Source organism: Equus quagga, chromosome 17 (genome assembly GCF_021613505.1).
Source record: "Equus quagga isolate Etosha38 chromosome 17, UCLA_HA_Equagga_1.0, whole genome shotgun sequence".
NCBI classification, from domain to species: domain Eukaryota; kingdom Metazoa; phylum Chordata; class Mammalia; order Perissodactyla; family Equidae; genus Equus; species Equus quagga.
Genome location: NC_060283.1, coordinates 19,283,745 through 19,301,558, shown reverse-complemented (window position 1 = coordinate 19,301,558; position 17,814 = coordinate 19,283,745). Strand labels below are relative to the sequence as shown.

Here is a 17,814-nt window from a genome sequence, read left to right as displayed (position 1 = left end):
CTTAAACTTTATTAGCTTTGTATTATTTCTGCCTCTCTCTTTAAGAAGACCAAAATTCCACAAAAATTTTCAGAGAAAAATGAAAGTGTACTAAAGAAAACTTATGATGCCATTTTGTAGAGAAAATTAACTCTAATATTCTATATCAATGGCTATATGTCTTTTCTAAGTCAATCAATATGCTCCAAACGTTGCTGACTCTAATTGGAGTTTAACATATCATAATACTGCAGGTGTGTCATATGGATCACTCCATTTGCAAAGTAGAAGATTCTATAAACTAAGATAAAAGCAAATATCACTTAATAACATTTCTCATAGGTATAATTACATTCTTTTTGGTTTCAGAGCACAGACTAACCATAATATATAAACAAATAGATTGTTTCCATTATATTCAGCTAAATTAATCTTCATTTTTTATTTTGATTTATTTATTTTTGCTTGAGGAATATTAGCCCTGAGCTAACATCTGTGCCAACTTTCCTCCACTTTGTATGTGGGATGCCTCCACAGCATGGTTGATGAGTGGAGTAAGTCTGAATCTGGGATCTGAACATATGAACCTGGACCAAAAAGCAGAGCAAGCAGAACTTTAACCACGTGGCCACAGGGCCAGCCCCTGTAATCTTCATATTTGAGATCTCAATTAACTATCACTTTCTCCCCAACATTCCTAGCTTTTTATTCAATGTTCCCATAGAACCTCACATTTTTCCCAGCAGAAACACTTATTAAACTCTACAATCAGTAAACTACATATTTGTTTCTGTCAGTTTTTTTTTAAGGCATGTATATTTTCAATTTGTTTTCATTGTATTTTCTGAACCTAAAACAGCAGTGTAAACAAAGTGAATCTCTAGCAGACAGCACATGGTTGGATCATAATTTTTTTTAATCCATTCTACCAATCTCTACCTTTAGAGAATTTAGTCTATTTACATTATAAGATCTCCTTAGGTTTGTGGCTGAACACCAACTTGAACACACCTATAGTGAAAGTCCACAAGGCTATTCAAAGACTGATCATGGAATTGTAAGCTGAAGAGTTCCAGAGATCATACAGGGCAGGAAGACATTACAGTTCCAGAAAGCCAGAGAGTACAGCTCTTGTTCAAAACCTGGGCATCCAGTAGAGATTTTAGAGCTAAAAGCCACTTTAGTCCCTTACTCATATAGTTTGAAAACAAGTCTGACAAAGAACCAACTTATCCTTGTTTAAAACATTTAACATTCTTTTAGGAAGAGAGAAAAAAGATACAGCACTTATAACATAAAACTCATAATATTCAGCAGCCAATCACAAACACTAAATATATGTGAAAGCAAGAACAAGTGACCCCACTCAGAAGTCAACTAAATAGGTCCTGAAATGACAGTGATGACAGAATTATCAGGCAAAGACTAATATGTTCAATATACTGAATGATTTAACAAAACACTAACATATTGAAGACATAATTGAAAGATGAAAAAATAGCCAAATAGGACTTATAGCGATTAAAATATCATATTAGACATGAATAAATATTTATTGAATGAGAGTAACTAGATTATACACTGAAAAATAAGTGATAACTACACTTAAACATATCGCAGTAAATATTACCCAAAATGAAGCCAGACAGAAAACAGAATACTGAGCAAAGTCTGTGAAAATAGTCTCCATGATCTCTAGAACAACAACAAGCTACATACTGTACATTTAAAGGTAGGTCCAAGTGGAGAGAAGAGACTTCGTGGGACAGAAAAACCATTGGAAGAAATCTTGGCCAGAATTTTTCCCAAACTTATTAAAAAGAAACAAATTATAATTGCAAAGATATAAGAAGCTAAAATAATTCTAAGCATAATAAGTAGAAAGGAAATTATACCAAAACACACACATCACAAATTTGTGAAAAACAGGGATAAAGAAAACTCCTTAGAAAGACAGATAAAAATAGTTATAAATAAAAGGTTTGCCACTGATTTATTGCCAGAAACAATACCAGTCATAAGATATTGTCTTATGTCAACCTATAATTATATATCCAGAAAAAATATCCTTGGGTGTATATATCCAACAATGGATGTTATATTATCAAATATTGCATAATCTTTTTCTAGGAAGTCATTCTTTCATTTATTCACATATTGTGTGTGTATGTGTATAACATACCTAATATGTACATGATATTGTATAACTGAGATGCTGACAAAGATATTTATGATTTCCACTGTTTAATGATATTATATAATTTCTTCATTCAGTTAGACTCAGGGATAAAATACTTTTGACTTTTCCTAATGGACATCCTGAGAATAGTTAACATATAACCAAAGCATTCTCCCTCAGGTAATTATGTGTGATTTGTTTATCCTTGGATCAGATTAAGACTTCAACAAAATGTGTCTCAAAGGGGTAGAAAAAACTTAAATCCATTCTGTAACAACGAATGAGGATTAAAATAGTAGTAAGCCAAAGAAGATTCTCTATTAAGGTGAGTAGGAAACCGCAGTCTTTGAAAATTTCTCAGGGCATACAACTTAAACTGGATCATCACCAAAGATCTTGAAGGGTATTAAGTTCTGCAAATCAGGTTCTTCCTTTGCAATATATTTTTCTATAATCACTAGTACTAGTGTGTTGGGCAGACCTGTCAGTCCTTGACACCCTGTGCTGTGCTTTTAGACTACCTTAGTTTTCAAATAAAATTACTGCTTCAGCTATCTACTTTAACAAGGATCATTGTCTATCCTATTTACCTGGTGAATCTCCTGACCACCTTTTATTTCCTATCTACTCAGGGTGAGCTTAATAGAGAGGCAGCATACCATTGTGTTTATGAGAATATTTTCTGAAGACAGAATGACTTTATTTGAATCTTGACTCCATGACTTATTATCTGAGTGACCTTGGTTAAGTTATTTAACACCTTGTGCCTCAGTTTCCTCCATTCTTAAATGGAGATGGTAATACTATCTACTTCCTAGAGTTGTTATGTGCATCAAATAAGTTAATATATGTAAAGTGCCCAGAAAAGTGCCTGGCTCATGATGAGTTCTTTATCAGTACTTGATATTCATTCGTATTCTTTCCGCTGGGCCTCTACACGAACTTCCAGTAAGAGTTCGTAAATAATCAAAATGGCCAAGTCCTTTCTATGCAGAAGAGGGATATAGGATTGGAAGATCATGAGAAGAAATGATTCAATAGGCAAGAACAAGAGATGTGGCAAATGTGGATGAGGTATTAATTAAAAGATTCTAAAGTTAACATATTATAGCATTAGATTTTGTATTGGGTAAACAAGTTGCACTTACAGTGAGAAGTGATTTAATATATATTTAATTGTCAGAGGTTTCCTAATCACCACCTGATAAATCATGCCATCAACAATTTAGAAAGTGCTTTTATTTATGTCTTACTGCTTTTGAACATAATGATGATTGTCAATAATTTAAGGTTTATGGTTTAGGTGTAGATGTTTGTTTTACAAATTACTTGAAAATTTTAAAAAGTTGAAATATAATAGATAGGTCTTTTGACACACTTAAACTGATTTTGGTCAAAAGAGGTAGGTCATGTTAGCTTTGTCAAAACAACCACTTCAAAATATCTTGCCCCTTTAAAGCATATTTTACCAAATTTTCAATGAAGGTGTGTTTTGTGTCAGTCTCAGCCTATGGGAAGTGATGCTGTTAGCTAGGAATGCCTGGGGCACTCACCTGGGCCTGTACCAGATTTCCCCCAACCAGAGCTAATATTTTAACTACACATTGTATGCTAGACAATTTTGTGGTAGACACTGTGCTGGCCATTGTGTGGTAGTCAATGTTGTGGCCCTCATATTTCTTATGATTGCAAAATGCAATCAGCAGCAACAACCTCAGCAACAACCATCAAGGAACTTTGAAAAAGCGAGATTACTCAGGTCCTGGAAGGTTCACAGCACAACTAGGTTGTGCAGCAGGTAGAGAGAGAGGATGTGGACCTGGGGTTCTGCCTTTATTAGGGTAAAGCATGGGGACCCAGGATTTTGTACCAGGTTTACTCTTTATTAGTGATTTGAAAACATAAGAGCAAGAAATAATATGTGAGAAGGGAAAAGGAAGGTCCTCCAAGCAGTCAGTTATCTAGGTCAGCCAGGGCTTTGTAAAAGGGGAAGTTCATGGGTGGAGTGACCCAGCTGTTTATCTAATTGTGTAACTGGCAATGTGTTTATTAGAGATGGATGTTTTTGAAATGGATGTCATGGCAATCGAAAGCTTAGTATCAGGCTCTTAGATTTTAAACAAAAAAGCTAATTGTCATGCAATTACACTGCAATGTGAGTAAAGGTATCTGTAGTTTTGGCCTGATGGGAAGAGGAGCCTCTATTTATAATTTGAGACAAAGAAAATGTCTCTATATCTCATAAACATGCTTTAAGTTCTCTTAGGAGATAGTATGTCGAATATAATAAGTACTGATTTGATACCTTACATAGGTTACCAAGATGAACCATATGGAGAAACAGAATCATACTGCAGTGACCAAGGTGACTGAATTTATTCTCATGGCAATTGTCAACAACCCTGGGCTGCAGGCACTTCTCTTTGGAGTCTTCCTTGTCACATACTTGGTTATACTGACAGGCAATTTGGGCATGATTATTTTGACGCATTTGGACCCGAAGCTACTCCTGCATACTTTTTTCCTTAGACATTTGTCGATTACTGACCCTAGTTACTCCACTGTTATTGGCCCAAAAATGATGGCAAACTTTGTGGTGCATGAAAATACAATTTCCTACAATTTCTGTGCCATCCAGCTAGCGTTATTTGATATTTTCATCATCACTGAACTGTTTATTCTATCAGCAGTGGCCTATGATTGCTGTGCAGCATCTGCAAACCTCTTCTCTTCGTGGTCATTATGGCAGCGAAAGTGCATCGGAGGCTGGTACTTACTCCTTATCTCTACAGCACATTTGTGTTACTCTTTCTCATAATTAAGTTATTCAACTTGTCTTTCTGTGGCTCTAACATCCTCAGTTATTTTTACTCTGACAGCCTCCCTCTGATATCCATGCTCTGTTCTGATACACTTGAATTAGAATTGACCCTTCTGATATTTTCGGGCTGTAATTTGCTCTCTTCCCTCTTGATTGTTCTTGTATCTTACATGTTTATTCTTGTGGCCATTCCCAGAATGAATTCAACTGGGAGGAGGTACAAAGTCTTCTCCATCTGTAGCTCCCATCTGACAGTAGTGGTTGTATTCTGTGGAACATTACTGTTTATTTACTTGCAACCTAAATCCAGCCATACTTGTAATGGCTGAAGTTTTAATAACGACTTTTAATACAGTCAATGTATGTTAAAGATATTTAAGATTGAACCATGAAGACTATGTAGGCTAGAAATGAGGCAAAATAAGTAAATGTATGATTATAACACATGGAAAACTGATTCAAGATTGTAGGCTAAATAAGAAATAAAGAATGCCACCTCAAAATGTAATTCTCAGTTAGATTTAGTTAATATTTTGTATCTCAAGGATAGAGTGGGTATTTTGGAAATTTTTTGATTCGGGACTATGAGAAAAATATTAGCTAATTTTGGGTCCCCGTTGACAGATCCTCAGCTCCTCACACTATACCTAACTTCAGTTTATGGTAGCCTCGTGATAAACAGGCTGATAAATGAGTTATTTTGTCACCTAATGGAATGACATCAATGCTTTGAAAAATCTATACTAGTGATAAAGATTAAAGATAGATGATACACTCAAAGGTGAACTACATGTTCTTTTGTGTCTATTTTGGCTCTTCTATGAGCTTGTATACACAGTGACAGTATCTTGCATGGATTCTGTGCTTATACAACCCTTCATTCAGCAAATGAACAAATTCCTTACATCTTAATATTCTCCTTGGTATTTGAATAGGCATTTTTTAGATGTTTCAAATATATGCACCACTTCAATTGTGCTTGTTTCAATCTACCCTTGTATTCAAAGTCATAATTGTGTGGAATTATATCAGAACATGAACCAGAGTCTCTTTATTCCAGACCGATGAATTTTATTTTTTCCCATTTTTAATGTACTAGAGTTTACATTATTAAGAGAGTTGACCTTAAGTGTTCTCACTACAAAAAGAAAAAAAAATTAACTATGTGGGGTGATGGATATGTTAACTAGCTTGATTGTGGTAACCATTTTACAATATATAAATGTATCAAAACATTTTTATTTATCAATTGCAGTTTCAACAAAGCTGGAATTTTTTTTGTTTTGAAGATTGGCACCTGAACTAACATCTGTTGCCAACCTTTTCTTTTTTTTCTTCTTCTTCTTCTCCCCAAAACCCCCAGGTATATAGTTGTATACTCTAGTTGTGAGTGCCTCTGGTTGTGGCATGTGGGATGCCACCTCAGCATGGCTTGATGAGTGGCACCATGTCTGTGCCCAGGATCCAAACCATCGAAACCCTGGGCCGTCGAAGTGGAGCACATGAACTTAGCCACTCAGCGACAGGGACTGATCCAAAGCTGGAATTTTTTTTAAATCAAAAAGATAAAATAAAATAAAAATTGAACACAAAAAGAAATACAAAAATCACATTCTTAAATCATACAAATTTATTTACCAAGTTAGCTTTGGACCCTGTCACTAAGCATATTTATTGCTATAAATAAATTTTATTTTCTAGAGTGATATTTTATTTTATACTGCACAGTATTTTTTGGTCAAGTATAGTTTTTCCCAAATTCTGTCATTTCTATTACTATTTAGAAACCAAAAGTAAAACTAAATAATATTAATAACATTTTCCAATATCATCCATGTAGAAAGGTGTTTCAAAAGATTATAATACATCATGTCCCCTGCAACTTATTTTCTTATGTGGAAATTCATCATCAATCCACTTTTTTCTTGGTCAATAAACTCTAAATATTTTTAATATCAGCATACAACAGTGGAATATAGATCAATTACTTTATATTTGATAATTCTTTGATTGATGGACATTTGATTGTTTGCAGCTTTTTATTTCTTTTATGACTATAAAAATGCTGTAATAAATAACCTTGTGCTTATAAGAAAATACACTGTTTTCTATTTATAAAATAAATGTATAAGTTTTCTTCCACATTCGAATACTGTGTTGTTGTGTAAAAATTTTCCAAATGTCCATAATAATTTGAAATAAAAAAGAGAACACTGAGAAAAAGTTCTATGCATTGTTTCCTTCTTTTTTTTTTTTTTTTCATTTTCCAGGAAAGGATACTAACATTTACTGGCATATCATTTTCATCTGGTGGTAAAATTGTAAAATGGTGATAAAAGATGAGTAACATTACCTACTTGATATCATAGATACAAGATGAATGGTTCTGAAACATTGCCTTCTTTTCTACAGATAGAGTATAGTATTCCAGACTTCAGTGGATAGGGTCATTGGCCCTAATGTCCACAAAGTACCTATTCTCATCATACTTATAATGATGAATAGTTTAGAAATAATGCTGCCCACCTATATCAAAATCCTTCAGTATGTGTACACTCTCAAATTCTTCCCAGAAGCAGAAATTTTAGTTTTCTTTTCTTTTTTTTTTTTAAAGGATCAGTGCATGGGTGTGTATCCTAGTGGTTAGTTTTATATTTCTCTATGTGAGCTGCCTGATTCCACGACTGGGAAACGAACCTGGGCTGTGGTGGTATAACTGCTGAATCTTAACCACTTGACCAGCAGGGCTGGCTCTAGTTTTCTTTTGATTACTTATTTTCACTCCATATCTAATTAATGGCTTGATACACCAAGATCTCTTAGCTAGGAAATTGGAATATAGTTCTATTAATTCTTAAATGGCAAAGCCATAATGATTCAACTGCATAAACTCAACCTCTGATTATTAATAAAAATCCTCTAGGTTGATTTCCTACATGGACCCTGGAAAGATTTCTTTAATTCCTATCCCATAACTTCCTTATTAAGATAGCAGGATACGCTGTTTCTTGAAGAGCGTTTCTCAAAGACTTCAGATTTCCTCATGGAACTGGAAACCATTCTGGCTTTAAGACATTAGTGAGAGATGACTCAAAAAAGAAGAATTATTTCTTTTAATATTTTATCCCAACGTTCTAAATGATTCATCCCTTAATTTAACACCATAGTGTTGAGACCAAGGTGCAACTTTTAACAAGACTCAATTTTAAATTAGGGATCAAATTTTAATATTAAAATAATTTAATAACTGCTACTAAGTATGACTATTCTCAGAGTGGACAGGTCTACACCTAACCTCATGGTACACAATTGTTGGGGCCCAGAGCAGACCATCTCAAAATATCTCACAGTGGCGTATTGATTATTTTGAATTAAAGTTACTTGAGAAGAGCCAATGTGAAGAAACACATTTTGACCCTCCTCTCTGTTCCCCTTAAGACAGGAAATAAATCTCTCATGTAAAAGGTGCTTCCCTACATTCTTATCACCAGAGCTAAGAAATTCAGGGATAAGAATCCTATATAAACAAATCATTTTACTTATTTTCTAATTTACTACTTCATACCTAAACTCTGCTTTAATTCCTTACTAATTAAGCCCCTGTACCTAAGTTTCCATGTCCTATCAAATCATCACAAGTTTATTGTCACTTTTTCTAGAAAGATCTATAAACTGCCTGCTTTGTTTACTCTCTGTGCATCATTTTAATGATCTCCCACCCACGCATATTAAGTTGATTATTCTCCTGTTGATCTGGTCTTGTGTCAATTTCATCATTAGTCCAGGCATGAGAACTCAAGAGGCGTAAGTAGAAGAAATTCCTCCTTCCTCATACAAACAAGGTCCCCTCTGTCTGGCCTTAGGTCAACTTCTATACAGTACAGATGCAGAATAGCTAAAGCATCTTTAAAAAGGGACAAAATTGGAGAATTTACAATACCTATTTCAAGGCTAACTAAAAACATATAGCAACCAAGATAAAGCAATATTTTACAAAGATAGTAAATAGACCATCAGGACAGAATAAAAAGTCCAAAATATGCACATATGTATGTTCCACTGATTATCGGCTACGAAGTCAAAGTAATTCAATGGGATCCAAGATGTATATCAATATTCTCTGCAAATCACTAACAAAATTACAAACAACCTGACAAAAATGAGAGAAAAGATCTGAAAGACGTTTCACAGAAGAAAATATGAGCGATCAATAAACACACTTAAAAAGACCTAACATACTTACTCACCAGGGAAATGAAATTGCAATAACAATGAGATATTAATTCCCACCGACTAGTTTGGGTAAGATTAAAAATACTAGATTACCAAAGTATCATATCCGCTACTATGTTCAGCTCCTGAAGTTATCATACATTACTTATTTAAGAGCGCAAAGGTACTTCACTTTGGAAAACAGTTTGGCAATTTATTAAGTTCAACACATTACTACCATACACGCCAGGAATTCCCCTTATGGATGCTAACACAAGATGAATGAAACATGCCCCAAAAAACACATGTATATTAATGTTACTGATGGCTTTATTTATAACAGTACTAAATGGAAATATCTTAACTGTCCATCAACAGATAGATGAATTATGATAAGTAAGTAAAATGAAACACTACTCAGCAATAAAATGGAATGAACTTCTCATACATGCAAAAGCATGGATGAATTTCAATAGCATTAAGTTGAGCAAGAGAAACCAGACACAGACATGCTATATTATCCCATTTATATGAAATTCTAAAACAAGTAAGATGAATGTATGGTGATAGAAATCATAACAATTGTGGCCTGGGATATAGTCTGGGGCAATTTACTACACAGAGACATTGAGGAACATTTTGACATTTGAGGTATTGGAAAGATTGTCTCATTGGAAGCAGTAGTAACACAGATGACATCATTTCTCAAATACCCTCCATGAACACTTCGTATTTCATTGTACCTAAAATATACTTTAGTAATTTGTTGGTTTAAAAGAAAGCAATGAAATATGACTTTTTTAATACTATTTTTTAATTTGTTTTGTAGAAGCTTTTGAATTTCTATATAATTCAAATGGACAAGATTTTATAGGATATAGAAAATTATACTAAATACATGTGTCTATAATTGATAAATTTCCAATTTTATATCTAGCATCTAGTATGTCACGATACTAATAACATTCTTAAGAAGATTTTTGTATATTTTCATAACTTGTATTACTACTACAGGACAGATTTCCAGGAAAGAGTTTTCTGTTCAATGAAAATATGCATGTTTTCAACTGTTTTTGGACCTAAGGCAAAAGGGTTAGTATAATGATGTTCTTCGTTCATGACACTTTATCATTATTGCGTCAGGCAAAGTCCCTCTCTTTTCTTAATTTATTTTTTATTTCAATTTGTTCTGGGCTGAACTGAATCTGTTATGGGTGTATCTCTCTGTGTTCCACCAAAATTCGTGTGCTGAAGCTCTAATCTCCAGTATTTCAGAATGTCATCATATTTGGAGATAGAACCTTTAAAGAGGTATTCGATAAAAATGGAGTAATTAGGAGAGACTTAATCCAATAGGGTTGATGTTTTTATAAGAAGAGGAAATTAGGACACAGAAAGACACACCAGACACATCCACAGACCCAGCAATGAATAGGCAAAGGAGGTGGCCATCTTCAAGCCAAGGAGAGGCCTCAAAAGAAACCAAAGCTACCAACTCCTTGATCTTGGCCTTCTAGCTTCGAGAGCTGAGAAAATATATTTCTGTTGTTTAATCCCATCTGTGGTATTTTGTTATGAGAGTACTACTATTGACAATAATAATCCATAACCAATCTATAAATGAAAATTCGTGTGAGTTTGTTCTGAGCTAAAATATGAGGACCATGCCCTGGGTCCTTTCTTCCCAAAGGAAGAAAGGGCACCAAAGAAGTGGGGTGTACAGAGTGGTTATATACCCCCAAAGAAGATGTTTCACATAGGATTGAAATGTCCCTTTCACAATAGTCATGAGACTGCTCTGTCGGCACAGCAATTGATGGACACAACAGGTAGTTCTGCAGTCTCAGTGGACACAGCAAGATGGTAGGTCTGCTGTCTGGAGCTGGGTGGGTGGTCACAAGTGAGCTGAGTGGTCAAAGGTGAGCACAGCAATCAGTTCCTAGCCTGAGGAAGAATGCTTATCCCTAAGGAAATGCCAATGTGGGGGAAGTTGCATCTTTATCTTAAGGGCATTTGTTCTTGCTATAGTAAATGTTTAAAGCAGATATGCAATACATGCTCAATGGCCAGTCAGGCCCTTTTGGAAAAACAAAGTCAGGCTGAATTAGGCTTACACCAAATGACTTCCTCCTATACTCGAATATATCCTATTGCTTGCCATTTTTATTTGTCACTACCAAACTAATACATCTTTCATCTTTATTTCTATGTGCAGTCTCCTCTATCACCACCAGGTTACCATCCCAATGTATTTAATGTGAGTCTGTTTGTTTTCTTGTGTTCTTACAACATATATGTTAGTGTTCCATGTGAATGCATTTGTACTTTTTGTAAATGACATTGTGCCATATATATCAACTTCAAGATTTAAATTTAAGGCCTATACAGGAAAATCTTATGACAAATAAACAAGTATTGCTGCAAAGAGGACTTAAGCCCCAAAGAAGAAAATTGCCCAAGGGCAATTTCCTTTCTACAAAATTCTGTTAGTAATGGCCTTACTTCAGGGGCACATATACTAAAATTAGAATGATACGTAATTCTATTAGTCATTACATTCTTTAAAAATATAGACCTAAAATATTCTGTGTTTTAAAATGCGTTTGTGTGACGGAAAATTTACAGACATGTTCAAACATAACACAAGGACTTCATTTTCAAACATTGTGTTTGACTTTTCTCTAGTAGCCATCTTCTACCTTTCTCTCTCAAAATACAATCATGGGGCCAGCCTGGTGGTGCAGGAGTTAGGTTCACGAGTTCCGCTTCAGTGGCCCAGGGTTCACCAGTTCAGATCCCTGGTGCAAACCAACATACCACTTGTCAAGCCATGCTGTGGCAGCCTTCCCACATATAAAGTAGAGGAAGATGGGCACAGATGTTAGCTCAGGGCTAATCTTTCTCAAATACATAAAATAAAATATGATCATAAACAAAAGAGTAAAATAGTTTTATTACCTGAGGATTATATTTTGGAGAACACATCCTGCTTTTAACATCCACTTTAGCAAGTCCTTGAAATAATCACTATGCTAATTGTATTCTTTGAAGTAAGTGTGGGGAAAATATACACAGCAGAGCTAGCAGCATAAAATATTATTATTTATTGGTAGAGTTCTCTCTAATTTCACTGCTAGACCATTGGTTTTTAGCTCTTCAATATTGCCTTTTCAAAATAATGAACCTCCAAATGGAAGTGAGTTACTTTGACAGCACACTTTAATCAATGTGCCCCTTAGCTGTCACAAAGTTGAAGTTACTTCAGTAGTGTAAGCCCAAATTGCAACAAAGACTCATGGGATGTCTGGTTGAACTTCTGGAGGGGGATCTTGTTAAGGAATCAACCCCATGAGGCATGTTCCCCAAGGATGTAAAGGGCAATTTGTGGATCCTAGAAGCATCTGTGCTTCAGATTTTGGGTCTCAAAGGTTTATAGAACCCCTTCAACTCCCATTGCCACAGCAACATAGAGATTCTCACTAAGAACTTGAAGCAGGTTCTCCATACAGGTGGGTAGAAAATATTTATCTTATTTTTGTATAATGGCCTTTAAAAGATCCAAAATTCTACATTAAAATGAACCACTTCTCTTTCATTTTGAAAGTCGCTGGGCATTATATATAACCTAATAATACAACACTTCAACTAATTATAACTGTTTTGGGGAGCACAGGATGTCAAATATGATCCAGATTTTATGTTTCCAAATTAGAATTGGCAGCATTATGTCTTATGTACTTAAATAAATTATATCACTATCGAAACAATGGATGTTTGCTCACTGAAATTGTTCATAGCATAGTTTTACTTCTGCAATATTACCTAAAATGAAAACAGCATGTTTCACAGAATATCCTGTCAAAGAAATCTGTATACACAACTACCCAAACCTCAAACAATGCTCTTTTTGGAGAATATAACTATAGATCACAAATTTTCTCAGGAAAAGTTTCCATTAACTCTGAAAACATGCAGGCAGATGTACATATAGAAACATAATAATTAATCAATGCCTTAATGAAATGTGTTTAGATAAACCATGTATCTTAAATAAAATATTCTGCTAACATTTTAGCTGAGAATATCTCCAAAAGAAGGACTTCTATTTGAGTAAAGTTACTGCATAAGCAGGAACAAAATTTTCAGAAATGCAAAAACGTAGATTCTTAATTTGATAGAACAGAACTTCTATAACATTCTCTAAGAGGAAGTAAATACCAGAAGAAAGTGTACATTTCCTGGATTACTCTTAGTTTTATTGACTTAAAATAAGATGTCCAAAACTAATATTTTAATATTCTGTCTTATTATTTTATAATAAAGGAATTCAAAGTATGTAGAAAGTATTTCTGTGTACAATTTTAAGGGTATTATTATTACTTATTAGCCATAAAACACTGGCACTAATTTAAAGGCAACTCACTTTCTTTTTACCCTGCCTTTCCTCATTAGTATTCATAAGGAAATTGTAAATGCCTAGAGTATGACCAGGAATGAGATTCTTAAATACTCCAAAATCAAGTGTGTAAGCCTCATTTAACACTATATTCATTTCCAGTTTCTCATTGCATGGGACCACTGATACAAATGGTGGGCAAACTTTTTTCATAAAGCATCCCAATTCTCACAAAATAGTGGAGTAATCTCAAAGAAATCAATATGAGTAAGGATGTGGCGGGCCATGGATGAAAATGTCCAGTGGTGCCAGGTAAGGTAGTATGCTTAGAGGGGTAACATGGACTTGATTGAGGAATGAATTGAAAATAAAGCTAAAGCATATTTCAATTATTTTAAAAAATAGCTCTAATTACATATCTTAATTACCCAAATTTTTAATGACTGTCATTTGCCTACCAGCAAATCTGACAGAATCATGACAGGGAGACCAAGAAGGATACAACAGTTAATGACAGTGTTAATGAAAGCTTGACCTGAGGAAGAAGATGGGGTATGCTTAGGATGGGAAATTATTCATGGAAATTGTAAAATAATACAATATGGAGCTTTGAAAGAGAAAATTAGAGGATGAATATGATGTTTGTGATTTAAAATGGTTGCTTTTTAAAATTTATTATTGCAGTTTAAAATAAAGTATATAACCAGCAACATGCCAGATTTCAGCAGAAATAGAGGAGCTGATACAGTTTGGAAGCATTTGTTTCGGCTGATAGTTGATATGTTTGCCAATGGAGAGACCGAAAGCTTTTCCTAAAGCTCAGATATAATGTTAAATAATGAAATAGTCTTGACTCTCTGGGACTTAAATTTAAATCTATAGAATAAGAGACAGTGGCCTGCCCCGTGGCCGAGTGGTTAAGTTTGCGTGCTCTGCTTCAGTGGGCCAGGGTTTCGCTGGATCGAATCTCGAATCCTGGGCGTGGACATGGCACTGCGCATCAAGCCATGCTGAGGCGGCATCCCATATGCCACAACTAGAAGGACCCACGACTAAAAAATACACAACTATGTACTGAGGGGCTTTGGGGAGAAAAAAGAAAATTAAAATCTTTAAAAAAAAACAAAAAGAATAAGAGGCAATGGCTGGACATTTTTGGGCCAGGTGGCCCCTACTAGAACTATCCATTGTGATTGGGAAAGGACTCTGGCTTAGATAGGAGCAGGTGACCATCCCTGAAAAAAAATCCTTCAAAAATATTCAGTTACATTAAAATAGTGTGCTGATTCTTGGCAAATATGTACAATGTAATTATAAACTGTATCAAATAAGGATTCTTATTAACATTACAATAATTAAAAATAAAAAAATGTGAAAAATGTCAAGGAAAAGATCGACTAAATGTTTAAGGCCAGATATGTTTCATATATTTTTAAAATAATGCTGTAAAATTATATAAATAAAAATACTGATTAATAATAAAAACAGTAGAAAGAATATGAGGAATTGTATCAGCTTGTGGGACAAGGAAGAAAAGAGTTTGGAGAGGGAAGGAAAAGGAAATCAAATCCAGTAAAACGTAGGATGATGGAATTGAAAAAATCATAACTTTTTCACAGATATCAGTTTTTAAAAGCTGAAAAGAGAATCAGCAACCTGATCTGAGGGCATATGTCCATGTATTTTTGCCTCAGTTAACAAAATGGAATTTGAAAAGATGCAGTTAACAGACATGAATTGTAGAATTGTCAACTTCAGTGTACGTTGAATAAAAGATATAGAAAGATTGAATAAAGAAAATGAGGCAAGATAGTGGCTACATCATCTATTTTTGAGAGAAAACAAGAAATCCCAGATGAAGAAATCACACACATAAAATTATTTGGGGCATTCAATTCATGAAGCCTTTCTCACACTCAATGCATGAGATGGAAGAAATGAATCATGGCTTCTGTTGCTCACAAGATAACAAGATATTCATAATTCAATAAGGTTGTGAGGAATTAAATCCTCAAAATATACAAGATGCTGAATCATCTATTTAATTTACCATATTTGCTTTTTCTCTCTTCCAAATGATCACAAAGTTTATTGGGCCTAAAACCTTGAGTTTAATAACTGAGTTAGATTAATACACGATTGCAGGAATTCTCACCCAAGGACTTGCCTTTGCCATCTAATGGCAGTCCTAGAAAATAATTCCTCAAATTTTCTAACCACTTCTCCTTTTGTTCCTCAAACAGATGAATTTCCAAACTCTTACATGGCTCCTGGAAATTTCACCTGGGTCACTGAGTTTATTCTCACAGGTGTCTCAGACCGTCCAGAACTTCAGATTCCACTCTTCTTTGTTTTCCTGGTCATCTATGGACTGACTGTGGCAGGAAACCTGACCATTATCACTCTCACCAGTGTTGACTCTCGATTTCAGACTCCTATGCATTTTTTCCTCCGACATTTGGCTATCATTAATCTTGGCAATTCTACTGTCATTGCCCCTAAAATGCTGATCAATTTTTTGGTAAAGGAGAAAACCATCTTCTACTATGAATGTGCCACCCAGTTGGGAGGATTCTTGGTTTTCATTGTATCTGAGATTTTCATGTTAGCTGTGATGGCCTATGACCGCTATGTGGCCATCTGTAATCCCCTGCTCTACATGGTGGTGGTATCTCGGCGGATCTGCTTTCTGCTGGTATCCCTCACGTACCTCTATAGCTTTTCCACAGCCATTGTGGTTTCATCTTGTGTATTCTCTGTGTCTTATTGCTCTTCCAATGTAATCAATCATTTTTACTGTGACAATGTCCCTCTGTTAACATTGTCTTGCTCTGATCCTTATTTTCCAGAAACAGTAGTTGTCATATCTGCAGCTATAAATCTGTTTTTTTCCATGATTATAGTTCTCGTATCATATTTCAACATTGTTTTGTCCATTTTAAGGATACGTTCATCAGAAGGAAGGAAAAAAGCCTTTTCCACATGTGCTTCACATATGATAGCAGTTACAGTTTTCTATGGGACGCTGCTATTCATGTACTTGCAACCTCGAAGTAAACATTCATTGGATACTGATAAAGTGGCCTCCGTGTTTTATACACTGGTGATTCCAATGCTGAATCCCATGATCTACAGCCTGCGGAATAAGGATGTGAAGGCTGCCTTACACAGTTTTTTGACAAATCCATGCTCTTCTTTTAAGTCAATGTGATCTTAGAACTCTATAGGTAAATGAAGAGAAGTTTAAGATAGACTACCATTGTGTAAGAGAAACCAAGGTTAGATTCTGGGAATTAAAAGGTGCTAGGATTGGGGAAGCAGTGAATTAAAAATTAAACTGAAGGTGTTGGAGCTATGAGGTTGACATATACAACATGACATTATTCACTAGCTTTGCTAAAGATTATTCAGGTAGCCAGAATGAAAGAAATATTTCCAGGAGTCAGGAGAGATTTAAATTAATAGAAAAATTAAAGTTAAAATGGTGCAACAAACTGGTACAGCCACTATGGAAAACAGTATGGAGATTTCTCAAAAAGTTAAAAATAGAAATACCCTATGACCCAGCCATCCCATTACTGGGTATCTATCCTAAGAACCTGATATCAGAAATCTCAAGAGTCCGTTGCACCCCTATGTTCATCGCAGCATTATTTACAATAGCCAAGACGTGGAACCAGCCTACATGCCCAGAAACTGATGATTGGATAAAGAAGATGTGGTATATATACACAATGGAATACTACTCAGCCATAAAGAAAGACAAAATTGGCCCATTCACAACAACGTGGATGGACCTCGAGGGTATTATGTTAAGCGAAATAAGCCAGTCAGAGAAAGACGAACTCTATATGATTCCACTCATAGGTGGAAATTAGTATATTGATAAGGAGATCTGATCGGTGGTTACCAGGGAAAAGGGGGGGTGGGGGGAGGGCACAGAGGGGGAAGTGGTGTACCCACAACATGACTAACAAAAATGTACAACTGAAATCTCACAAGGTTGTAATCTATCATAACATTAATAAAAAAAAAAATGGTGCAACAAAATACAGAGAAGAGAAGAAAGTCCGTTTTCTGTTCTCGGGATTTTTTTCTCCCTGAGTATTTTTTGGTATATTGTATTTTGAGTCTTTTTGATTGTATATTGAGAGTATATCTGACCCTCTACAGAGGACCACTGCATCTAGAAGAACTGTAATTGCAGATTGCTGGAAATCTTCCTAA

At 34.9% G+C, this 17,814-nt stretch overlaps 2 protein-coding genes across 2 annotated transcripts; both read left to right on the top strand.

Annotated features, from left to right (window-relative positions):
- Nucleotides 1–4,481: 4,481 nt before the first annotated feature.
- Nucleotides 4,482–5,308, top strand: LOC124228558 (olfactory receptor 8K1-like). Its single transcript, XM_046643092.1, is given in 2 exon segments — nt 4,482–4,857; nt 4,860–5,308. Coding segments are annotated over 2 exon segments (825 nt in total).
- Nucleotides 5,309–15,850: 10,542 nt separating this feature from the next.
- Nucleotides 15,851–16,798, top strand: LOC124229384 (olfactory receptor 8J3-like). The gene has a single exon (XM_046644577.1). The coding sequence runs from the start codon at nt 15,851–15,853 to the stop codon at nt 16,796–16,798; it is 948 nt and encodes a 315-aa protein (XP_046500533.1).
- The last annotated feature ends 1,016 nt before the right edge of the window (nt 16,799–17,814 follow it).

Excerpts from the sequence above, each read along its gene's own strand:
- LOC124229384 (XM_046644577.1), top strand. The coding sequence starts at position 15,851 with ATGGCTCCTGGAAATTTCACCTGGGTCACTGAGTTTATTCTCACAGGT.